This window comes from Mustela lutreola, chromosome 5 (assembly GCF_030435805.1).
Source record: "Mustela lutreola isolate mMusLut2 chromosome 5, mMusLut2.pri, whole genome shotgun sequence".
Classification (NCBI taxonomy): domain Eukaryota; kingdom Metazoa; phylum Chordata; class Mammalia; order Carnivora; family Mustelidae; genus Mustela; species Mustela lutreola.
The window spans coordinates 115,702,555-115,715,296 of NC_081294.1; the positions used below are offsets into that span (position 1 = coordinate 115,702,555).

General features: G+C 37.8%; 1 protein-coding gene across 2 annotated transcripts in view; it reads left to right on the plus strand.

The window, feature by feature from the left end:
• The window catches only part of POLR3G (RNA polymerase III subunit G), a 42,161-nt gene that overhangs the window by 21,213 nt on the left and 8,206 nt on the right, over positions 1–12,742 (plus strand). The window contains exon 6 of one of the 2 annotated variants that reach the window (XM_059175456.1): positions 9,528–9,610. In XM_059175456.1, the coding sequence (XP_059031439.1) occupies positions 9,528–9,610 (83 nt within the window). The remainder of the gene's footprint in view (positions 1–9,527; positions 9,611–12,742) is intronic. The other variant, XM_059175457.1, reaches the window with a different exon arrangement.

A 12,742-nucleotide genomic window follows, 5' to 3' on the forward strand; every position in this document is an offset into this window, starting at 1 on the left:
ATTACAAATGGCAAGATTTCCTTTTTTGATGGTTGAGTAATATTCCTGTGTGTGTGTGTGTGTGTGTGTGTGTGTGTGTGTATACATATATACCAAATCTTCTTTATCCATTCAACTGTCGATGGGCATCTCTGGTTTTTCCATAGTTTGGCCATTGTGGACATTGCTGCTATAAATTATTGAGGTCCAAGTACACCTTTGGATTGCTACATTTGTATCTTTGGGGTAAATACCCAATAGTGCGATTGCTGGGTTATAAGGTAGTTCTATTTTTAACTTTCTGAGAAACCTCTATGCTGTTTGCCAGAGTGGCTGCACCAGCTTGCATTCCCACCAACAGTAGGAGGGACCTCCTTTCTCCACATCCTGGCCAATATCTGTCATTTCCTGACTTGTTGATTTTAGCCACTCTGACTGGTGTGACGTGGTATCTCACTGTGGTTTTGATTTGTATTTCCCTGTTGCCAAGTGATGTTGAGCACTTTTTCATGTGTCTGTTGGCCATCTGGAGGTCTTTTTTGCAGAAATGTCTGTTCATGTCCTCTGGCCATTTCTTGATTAGATTATTTGTTCTTTGGGTGTTGAGTTTGATAAGTTCTTTATAGATTTTGAATACTAGCCCTTTATCTGATATGTCATTTGCAAATATCTTCTCCCATACTGTTGGCTGTCTTTTGGCTTTGTCGACTGTTTCCTTTGCTATGCATATATTTTAAGTCTTTAGCTTAAACATTTCAAACTGCTAACATTTGGGAACTGGTGGATTAGAACTTTATATTGTACATAAAATACCAAAGTGAAAGTTTCTAATGTGTTATTCTTTCATAATTCCACTGACGAAAAAGTTATTGAGCATCTACTAATGCCAGACACTGTGTAAAAGGAATAAAACAATGAGCAAAATGGGAATAATCCTTGCCCTAATGGGGCTTACAGTCAAATGGAGTAAAAACATTAAACAAAAACACAATGTCCTCATTGGGAGGTCAGGGGTTTCTTTGAGAAACAGAATAGGAAGTCCAGATTGAAAGATGAATAAGAAATTACTAATGTAATTGAGGGAAGAACATTGGAGAAAGACCAGGTTTGTGAGGGGAAGGTCATAAGTTCAGGTTAAAGGTGGTCTTTACGGTTCCTTTGAAATATAGCAGTAGAAATGTTAAGCATGTTGTTGAGTACAAGGGGGTGAACCTGAAAATGGAGATGATAGTGATTAACATAGATACTATAATTGAGACTATGAGGTAAGTATGAGATTGTCTAGGGTGAAATTAGAGAATTAGAGGAAATGAAGGCCTAAGCCTAACCTTGGAGAAATGCCAAAATTTAATAGGCTGACAGAGGAGATGGAAAAAAAAAGAGAGAGGGGAAGAAGAGAGGCGAGCCCAAGAGAGTAGAACTGTGGAAGCAAGAGTACACAAGAAGTAGAGACTATTTCAGGGTACTTGGGTGTCTCAGTTAAGCATTTGTCTTCTGCTCGGGTCATGATCTCAGGGTCCTGGGATTGAGTCCTGCATCAGGCTCCTACTCAGCAGGTAGTCTGCTTCTCCCTCTCCTCCTGCTGCTTCCCCTGCTCTTGTGCTTTCTTTCTCTCAAATAAATAAATATTTATTATTTATTAAATAAATAAAATCTTAAAAACAAAAAAGAAGTAGAGACTATTTCAAGAGGTAACAACAGGGGCACCTGGGTGGCTAAGTGGGTTAAGCCGCTGCCTTCGGCTCAGGTCATGATCTCAGGGTCCTGGGATAGAGCCCCGCATCAGGCTCTCTGCTCAGCGGGGAGCCTGCTTCATCCTCTCTCTCTGCCTGCTTCTCTGCCTGTTTGTGATCTCTCTCTGTCAAATTAAAAAAAAAAAAAGAGGTAACAACAGTGTTAAAGGAGGTTAAACAAAGTTGCTGTGAGGCAAGTAAGATAAAGATTGGAAAATGTAAACTAATTTTTGACATGTTGATCATTGTTGACCTTAGACCTTTTCTCATTTTTTAAAGATTTCATTTGTTTGTTTATTTAGAGAGAGAATGTGAGGGGGAGAGGTGAAGGGAGAGGGAGAGAGAAAATCTCAAGCAGACTCCGAGCTGACATGGGGCTCAATCTCATAACCCTGAGAGCATGACGTGAGCCAAAATCAAGAGTCTGATGCATAACTGACTGAGCCATCCAGGCTACCCTCAGTGAGAGCTTTTTAAAAGATTCGTAAGGGTAGAGTTCAGATTGGAATGGCTTAAACAGTAAATGAGAATTTAGGAAAAGGGGGCAGCTAGCATAAATGGGTATTTGGGAACTTTGGATATAAAGAATAAAGAGAGAAAAAAGGAAGTAGCCAGAAAAGTTAACAACAATGGAGTAGAAACTAAGAGAAGAGAAGAAATACCCCCATCTCTTACCCCTCTCTTTTTATCAGGCCTTGTATTTTATGTTTTGCTTTTTAATAAATTTCATTTTTAGAGCAGTTTAAGATTCACAGGAAAATTGAACAGATAAGTACAGATTTCCCGTATGCTCCCTGAAACCACGCATGCATAGTCTCCCCCATTATTAACATCCCCCACCAGAGTGGTACATTTGTAACAATTAATGATCCTACCTTGACATAGCACTATTACACAGAGCCCATAGTTTACTTTAGGATTCATTCTTGTTATTTTGCATTCTGTGGGTTTTGGCAAATGCATAATGAATGACACATGTCCACAATTGTATTATCATAGAGTACTTTCACTGCTTTAAAAATTCTCTGTGCTCTGCCTTTTCATCCCTTCCTCCTCCTAAACCCTGGCAACCACTGATCTTTTTACTGTCTCCACAGCTTTGCCTTTTCCAAAATGTCATAGAGTTGGAGGCGTACAGTATGTAGCCTTTTCAGATTGGCTTCTTTTACTTAGTAAAATGCATTTAAGTTTCCTCCATGACTTTTCATGGCATGACAGCTCATTTTTTTGTTAGCACTAAATAATATTCCATTGTTTGAATGTGCCACAGTTTATCTATTTACCTACTAAATGTCATCTTGATTGCTTCCAAGGTTTGACAATTATGAATAAAATTGTTATAAACATCCATTGTTGTGTGTGGACATAAGTTTTCAGCTCCTTTGATTAAATGCCAAGGAGGATGATTGCTGGACTATCTGGTAAGAATATGTTTAGTTTTGCAAGAAACCATTAAACTGTCTTCTAAAGTTCCTCTGCCATTTTGCATTCCCACTAGCAACCAATGAGAGTTCCTGTTTTTACTCATCCTGGCTAGCATTTGGTATTGTCAGTGTTCTGGATTGGCCATTCTAATAGGTATGTGGTAGTATCTCACTGCTGTTTTAATGTGCATTTCCTGGTGACAAATGTGAAGCATCTTTGTGTATGCTTACTTGCCATTTGAGTATCTTGTTTGGCAAGATGTCTGTTAAGGTCTTTGGCCCACTTTTTAATGTTTGTGTATGTCTGTGTGTGTGTGTGCGTGTGTGTGTGTGTGTGTGCACATTCTTACTGTTGAGTTTTAGTTCTTTGTATATTTTGGATAACAGTCTATAGGAAAAACTCACAGTTTATGCTGTGAGTTTCTCCTTTACTCTCATACTACCACCACAACATTTCTGACACCAGGTGTGTGGAATTTTTTCCCCAAACCAAGCTGTTCTCTGCAGCTGGATGTCTTATAATGTAATTCAATTCCAACAGCAACTAGAATTAACACAGACCCCACAAGTTGAGGGCTCAGCCCAGCAAGACTATTCCCCACTTCAGATACCAGTTTCAAGTAGTAGGTTCCCCGCATTACCCACAACTTCTGTCTGACTTGGCTACAGATCAGAGATTCCCATGACCCTCCTCCCACTTGGATTCCATTTGCTAGAACAGCTCACAGAACTCAGGGAAACACTTAGGCTTACCAGTTTATTATTTAATGAAGGATATGATAAAGAATATAGATGGACATCAGATGAAGAGATAGATAGGGCAAGGTTTAGAAGGGTTCCCAACACAGCAACTTCTGTTTCTGTGGATTTGAGGTGTACCCTCTTCCCACTATGTGCATGTGTTTACCAAGCAGGAAACTCCTCAAATCCCCATACTTTGGTGATTTATATAGAGACTTCATCATATAGGTATGATCACTCATTAATTCAATCTCCAGTCCCTCTCCCCATTCCCTGGGAATGGGGGATAGAGCTGAAAAATACCAATTTTTTTTTTTTTTTTAGATTTTATTTATTTATTTGAAAGAGAGATAGAGATCACAAGTAGGCAGAGAAGCAGGCAGAGGGAGAGGGGGGAAGCAGGCTCCCTGCTGAGCAAGGAGCCTGATGTGGGGCACAATCCCAGGACCCTGGGATCATGACCTGAGCCACCCAGGCGCCCCTGAAAATTCCAGTCTTTTAATCATAGTTTGTCCTGTTTTGTGACTAGCCTCCCTCTTTAAGCGATCCAGGAGCCCACCAAGAATGGCCTCCTTAGAACAAAAGACACTCCTATTACCAAGTAAATTCCAAAGGATTAGGAACTCTGTCAGGAACCAGTTTCAAAGACTAAATATTAGAACAAAACATGCTCCTAGTGTTCTTATCACTTAAGAAATTATAAGTTTTAGGAGTTCTGTGTCAGGAACCAGAAACAGAGACCAATATATATCTTTTCTATTATTTCACACAGTCCTTTATCAGATATGTCTTTTGCAAATACTTTCTCTCAGTCTGTGGTTTGTTTTCTGTCTCCTGACATTATCTTTTGCAAGGCAGAGTTTTTAAATTTTAATGAAGTCCAACTTCTCAGTTATTGCTTTCATAAATCATGGCTTTGGTATTATATCTAAGAAGTCATCACCAAGCTCAAGGTCATCTAGATTTTCTCTTATGTTATCTTTTAAGAGTTTTGTAGTTCTGTGTTTTGCATTTAGGCTGTGGTCCATTTTGAGTTAATTTTGATGAAGGGTGTAAGATCTACCTAGACTCATCTTATGCATGTGGAAGTTTAGTTGTTCCAATACCATTTAAAATAAAATAAAGTCCAGTATTGTCAGTCCTCCAACTTTGTTCTTTCCTTCAACATTATGTTGGCTATTCTGGATCTTTTGCCTCTCCACACAATCATTAGAAACAGTTTGCTGATACTGTAAAATAACTTACTAGGATATTGACCAAAATTGCATTGAATCCAAAGATGAAGTTAGGAGAACTATCATCTTGACAGTACTGAGTCTTACTATCCATGAACATGGAATATTTCTCCATTTATTTAGTTCTTTGACCTCATTCTTCAGAGTTTTGTGGTTTTTTTCATATAGACTCTATACATATTTTGTTAGGTTTGTATCTAAGTATTTTGTGTGTGGGGGGTGCTAATGTAAGTAGTATCAGATTTATAATTTCAAATTCCATTTGCTCATTTTTGGTATATAGGAAATATATATTGACTTTTGTGTATTAACCTTGTATCTTGAAATCCTTCTATAATCGCTTATTAGTTTCCAGAGTTTTTGTCTCATTCTTTCAGCCCAAAACTGACCTTTGTATATTAACCTTGTATCCTGCAACCCTTCTTTTTTTTTTTTTTTTTTTTAAGATTTTATTTATTTATTTGACAGAGCGAGAGAGAGATCACAAGTAGGCAGGAAGGCAGGCAGAGATAGAGGGGTAAGCAGGCTCACTGCCAAGCAGAAAGCCCAATGCGGGGCTCGATACTGGTTTTCTGTTTCCTTTTTTTTTTTTTTAAAGATTTTATTTATTTATTGACAGACAGAGATCACAAGTAGGCAGAGAGGCAGGCAGAGAGTAGGGGGGGAAAGCAGGCTCCCTGCTAAGGAGAGAGCCCAATGGGCTCGAGCACAGGACCCTGAGATCATGACCTGAGCTGAAAGCAGAGCCTTTAACCAACTGAGTCACCCAGGTGCCCCTGTTTCCTTTGTTGTAGTATTTGTCTGGTTTTGGTATTAGGGTAATGTTGGCCTCTTAGAATAGGAAGTATTGCTTTATTTCTTGTTTTTTGAAAGAGATTCCCCTCCCCTTTTAATAGCTCTATTGAATTACCTTTGACATGTAATAAAATGCATATATTTGGAATATATAATTCAATAAGTTCTAACATATGTATTTAAAGTGGAAATATTTTTATTTTGTTTTACCTCAGAACTACAATTTATAAGAATATTTAGCTTGCTTGAATATAAAATATTATATTTTTTTAAAAAACCAAAATGCTGTATGTTGAGATATAATAGTTTATCTCCTATCTTTTGTACCTTTGGCTTTTATTAGGCAAATATATTATTTTTATAGTATAATATCATACACTAATACTCGCTATGTCTTGATGAATCACAAATTTATAGCAGACTTTAAAGAGCCAAAAAAGAATGTATCTGATTTGGAAAAATTGATATTTTCAAATACGTCACACTACTGCTCATCCCTGGAACTTTAAATACAAATTGATTATTAGTAAAAATGTCCAATGTGTCAGAATTTCCATTTGTTAAAAAATAAGACAACAACCACAAAACTTTCTGTTTCTATTCTGAGCTTTTTTTTTTTTTTTTTTTTTTTGCATATTGTAAAATTTCTGTGTTTTATTCCTGATAAACTTATACTCTCTCTTTTGTTTTTGTTTTTGTTTTTTTCATTTTTTGCATATTTTTTAAAAAATAAATATATACTGTATTATTAGCCCCAGGGGTGCAGGTCTGTGAATCTTCAGGTTTACACACTTCACAGCACTCACCATAGCACATACCCTCCCTAATGTCCATAACCCCACTACCCTCTCCCTACCCCCTCCCTCTCTCTTTTGTTAAAATGACCTTCACTGATTTACATGAAAGTAAACAGTACCCAAAAAAGACAATGACTGAAAAACTTTGTTTCTTGAAGAACCAGCTATTGGCAGGTATTGAAAGAAACAAAAACAAACAAACAAACTAAAAAATCAAATATATGCATGTATTTGGCCAAAGATGAAAAAAATGCATATTAATGTTTCTAGGTTAAAACAGTCTTTTAACAAATTTTTGCAATTTTTTTAAAAGATTTATTTATTTTAGAAAGAGAGTGAGAAACCATGTAGGTTGGGAAAGGGGCAGAGGGGGAAGGAGAGGGAGAGAATTCCAAACTCCCCACTGAGCACGTGACCCAACTTGGGGCTCTGTCTCACAACCCTCAGATCATGACCTGAGCCAAAACCAAGAGTCAGACACTCAACCAACTGAGCCACCCAAGCATCCCAACAAATTTTGGTAATTTGACACTTCTCTCCCTGTTATACATAAAAGAATTTGTGATTATATAAAACCAGATTTATAAGTACCAAAAGACGCTTAGTGGCCTTTCAGCAACTGACTTTCTTAGTTAAGAGATCAGTAGTGGTTTTTTGTTGTTGTTGTTGTTTTTAATTTTTAAGATTTATTTATTTGAGAGAGAGAGTGAGCCAGGGGGAGGGGCAGAGGAAGAAAGAGAATCCTGAAACAGATTTGCTACTGAGTGTCGAGCCTGACATGGGGCTCAATCCCAGGACCCTGAGATCATGACCTGAGCCAAAATGAAGAGTCAGCTGCTCAACCGACTGAGCCACCCAGGTGCCCCAAGAGATCAGTAGTTTTTAATAAGTTTATTTACCTGACCATGTTTGATAATACCCAGTTAATAGCCTTGTGTGTTAGGAAACTTAAGTAATTCAACAGAAGATTCTTAGAGAAAAAGACTTTATGATGTGAGTAAGTTACATTCTTAGCTAATTGTTAAGTCCCCCAATAATGGGTCGGTGAATAAAGGAGCGAGACTGATACAAAGTGAAGGTAAAGCAAAGCTTTATTTCGCACCAAGCATCAAGAATCAAACCAAACGTTCGGGGCCACACCTCTTACAGAGAGGGCGACCTCTCTCTGCTTCACTGACTAGCTTTTAAGGGCAAAAGCCATATGGTTAGGCCTGGCCATGCACAGGTGGCCAATGAAATTGTAACACACAGCACAGTCATGTTAGGTCACACATAAATGACCAATTGATTTACAATTTACCCTAGTAGATATTTGAATTAGCCTATCACCTTGGTCAGAATTGGCGCCCAAAATGTACCCCAAGGGGCGGGGCCCATACTCCTTGGTAACTAGGGAGACAGTATGCGTCCCCCTACTGATCTGATGTCTCCACCTGGCCTGACCCACCCTTGTATTTAGGCTTTGTTACCTGGGACTGGTTTCCGGACATGTTTTTAAGTAAGTCCCTTGGGGAAGAGCTACAGGGACAGTTTAAGGGTTAAACAACAAGGTTATTGTTTAACCTGGATGGAAGTGCTCTAGCTAAAATAGGTTCTTACACTAATGTTTTCTAGCATCTATATTATAATATATATTGAGATCTAGTTCATATATGATACTACATTTTATGTGCTACAGTTCAAATTAAACGGTTTTTACCCTCAAGGGGAACAGAGAAAGTTACCCATTATTAAATCTAACTGTTACCTTTTTTCTGAGCAAAATGTCACAAATATATATGTTGGGGTTCTGAGCTCAGTGACTCCCTGAGGGGCAATTTGGTATAACACAGTAAATTATAATTCTGTCAGTTATGAGTCATCCACCACAATCTAGAAATTTGTTCTTCTATAGGTTAAATGTTAATCTTTAATGAAATTACATCTTTCTGAATCATATTTCCTCTCTTGCCAAGGAATTTCTAGGTATTTAGTTTGATTTGGGGAAAGGACTATAATACTTTTTGATCACAATGGGACAGTTTGGTAACATATCATAATGCTTTGGTAACTGACTGGCTGGATCTATATATGAAATAATTTTCCATTCCCTGTAGTTGTAGAATAGCCTCTAATGCATGATTTTTTTTATATGGCTTAAAAAAAAATCCAAAAGCCATTAAAACTTTTTATTTACATTGCTTTGAGTTTTCAGATTCATGTAACAGATACGTTCAGTTTAACCATTTTAATCTTTATGCCAAAGATGAGGCTTACGTTGCATGAGTATAACTCCTTCCTCATTTCTTTAACCATTGACAAATGCATATTTATTCTGCACTTGTTTTTTATTTTCCAAACCTGGTTGAATTGCTCTAGTTAAAATAAGATATACTGATCAGTGAACAGGAAGCCAGTGCAGATGATATATTTGTGAGAGTCTTTCTCTGGTCCTCTCATGCTTCTACCTTAGGTAACATTTTAGTAATCAGTGTAGGCCTTAATAACATTACTTTCCAGTACAGATCTTCAATACTGGTAAAAATATATCTGGTTACAGTGTTAGAAAGCATCCTTTAAGTGATTATCATTTACTTCTCATCATGGAAAATTGGTGAGGCCTGCTGACTCAGTTATTCTTTATTTATTTAAGAAATACTATTTTTATTTAAGAAAATTATTTTTATTTTTAATTGAGAAAATTAATTCGGTCTGCAAATTATGTGATTGTCCGCCATGACATATCACTGCTAGGCAGCATATGAGGAGGCAAAAAAAAAACACAAAAAACGTAATGCAGAGTTACTGTTACAGAAATATGTGTTAACAGTGGTTTTACTTCAGCAGGCCCCAAATCTGAAAAGGCGAAAGATACAAGCAAAGGCGTTTCACTCACTAATACTGCAGATGTGTTGAAAAAAATCGAGGTAAGGTTTTCTTCTTGCTATCTGAGCAAGCTGAAAAAGTGTCATGCCTTCTTTCATCTTTTTCAGTCTTTCCACCTTCTCTCACTTTTGATAATATGTGGATTTGGCAGAAACAAGCCCATCACACAGATTTGAACATTGTTGGCTGGGATATAAAAAAAAGTTCCATCCTGGGGCGCCTGGGTGGCTCAGTGGGTTAAGCCGCTGCCTTCGGCTCAGGTCATGATCTCAGGGTCCTGGGATCGAGTCCCCCATCGGGCTCTCTGCTCAGCAGGGAGCCTGCTTCCCCCTCTCTCTCTCTGCCTGCCTCTCTGCCTACTTGTGATCTCTCTCTGTCAAATAAATAAATAAAATATTTTTTTAAAAAAAGCTCCATCCTGTCCTTTTTTTTTTTTTTTTTTTTTTTTAATTTATTTGTCAGAGAGAGAGGAGCGAGAGCGAGCACAAGCAGGCAGAGTGGCAGGCAGAGGCAGAGAGAGAAGCAGGCTCCCCGCCAAGCAAGGAGCCCGATGCAGGACTCGATCCCAGGACCTAGGATCATGATCTGAGCCGAAGGCAGCGGCTTAACCCACTGAGCCACTCAGGCGTCCCCATCCTGTCCTTCTTTACCACTTACCTGTCAATGTACCTTACCTTCTGTCACCTACTTCCTTTCCCACGTATCACTACTTTCCCCTTACACTGGAATTACATATGGGAAAGAAACATGAGTTACATACCTAAAATGTATTTCTTTTAAAAAAAAGTCTCAGAGTTTTTTTTTTTTTTTCCTATTTTTACTCATGTACTTTGTTAGTGCTTTTTTTCTGTCTCTCGGTAAGTGTAGAAGATTCTATTGAGAAAAAAGTAGATCTTACGGAACTACTTTTATGCCTTCATTGTTTTTAATATTTCAAAAATTGAAAGATAAAATATCCAAAAGGTTAATAAACTGAAAATTTGCCCTCCCATCCCTGTCCCTAACCATCTAGTTCCCCTCTTGTACAACCAGTATTATCAGTTTCTTATAGATGGATCTTCCAGAAATATTTTATGTGTAACAAATAACAGATTTTTTCTTTTTCTTTTTCGTGACAAAAGCTAGCATATTATACTCTTCTGCATTTTCATTTTATCACTTGTAATCAATGGAGACGGCTCTACGTTAGTCTGTGTAGAGTTTGCCTCATTTTTTTTTCTTTTTTGGCTGCACTATAAGAATGAACCATAATTTATTTTAACCAGTATTGTATTGATGGCCAAGTTTCATCTGGAGCTTTGCTATTATAAGCAGTGCTATAGTGAATTTATATTAAATATGTCATTTTACATCTTCAAGTAGATTTCTTGAAGTGGATTTCTTAGGTCAATAGTTATGTATATCAAATAATATGGATAAATATTGACAGACCACTCTCCATGGAGGTTATGCCAATGTATTCCCACTGTCCTTGCAGATACTACCTTGCACTGATGGTAATGATCATGATGATAATGATAGCAGCTTATTATGTACCAGGCTCTTTGGTGAAAGATATTTACATACCTTATGTCTTGAAGACTTCATAACAACAAGGAGAGATGGGTATTTTTCTTCCTTACTTACAGATAAGGAGGTCAAGGCTTTGAAACTTTTACTTGCCTGGTTAAGTTGGCACAGCTCTGTGATAACAGAAACTCAGTTATTTTATTTTTTGGCCAGTGCTTGAGCCAGAGATAACATATCTGAAAATAATGGCAGGAGGATATTGAGGGAATAGCGATAACTGTCAGGTTTAACCGTGGTGGAATGATGGAAAGGGTTGCAGAACTAGCAACTGACTCTTCTTAAAGCTTCCTGGAAAGAAGTTGCTAAGATGACATGTGCTATAAGGAGGATTGATCTGAATGTGGTTTCTCATCAGAACAAATTGTGCTTCCTGATTTTCTACATTAAACACCTTTTTCATTTTGCACATGTTAAAACTGAAGTTTTAAATCTGAAAATTAAATGAGTTAGCTTTTTTTGTATCTCTCCGTTAACGAGCAAAATTAGCTTCTGGATGACTTTCTTATTGTTCATTTCTTCAGCAAAAGTAGTTGCAGGTTTTAATATAATAAAACTGTGGATGGGGCGCCTGGATGGCTCAGTGGGTTATAAAGCCTCTGCCTTTGGCTCAGGCCATGATCCCAGGGTCCTGGGATGGAGCCCCCACATTGGGCTCTCTGCTCAGCAGGGAGCCTTCTTCCCTTCCTTTCTCTCTGCCTGCCTCTCTGCCTACTTGTGATCTCTGTCAAATAAATAAATAAAAATCTTAAAAAAAAAAAAAAAACTGTGGATGGAGAGAAAGTAACAAACAGTCAAATCTCATGTGTGTGAATAATCAGACAGCAGTAAGCTAATATTTGAGCCTCTGTCTGCTTGACATGGGAAACTCTATAGGTTGGCTGCATATTATTTTAACTGGAATAACTCTTCCCTCTCTATAAGTTAACTGTTTGAGAAGTGTTTTCACATTGTGTTCATCACATTATTCTTTTTTTTTTTTTTAAGATTTTATTTATTTATTTGACAGACAGAGATCGTAAGTAGGCAGAGAGGCAGGCAGAGAGAGAGAGGAGGAAGCAGGCTCCCTGCTGAGCAGAGCTCCCGATGCGGGGCTCGATCCCAGGATCCTGGGATCATGACCCGAGCCAAAGGCAGCGGCTTAACCACTGAGCCACCCAGGTACCTCTTCATCACATTATTCTTAAAACAAATCTGTAAGGTAGTAGTGGGTAAATAGTTAAATCTCACAGAGGAGAAAATGGAGACTAAAAAGTAGACAAACCAAAATTAGTAGCTTAGCACACAAAGAAAAAAGTAAGGAGACAATGTGTGTGGCTCAGAGATCATTTTTTAAAGTTTAATAAATCTACTGTAGTTAAGCGATTTAAGTATTTTATGGATTTGACTTAGGCCTATGTAATACAAATAAAGTTGTTATTTTTTAAAATATTTGAAATGACAGTAATGGAAATAAAGACTTCCTAGACCTACAGAGCAGTGAATGATTTTTGTATTTTAAAAACATGTTCCAGGGACACCTGGGTGGCTCAGTCATTAGGTATCTGCCTTCGGCTCAGGTCATGGTTCCGGGGTCCTGGGATCAAGCCCCACATTGGGCACCCTTG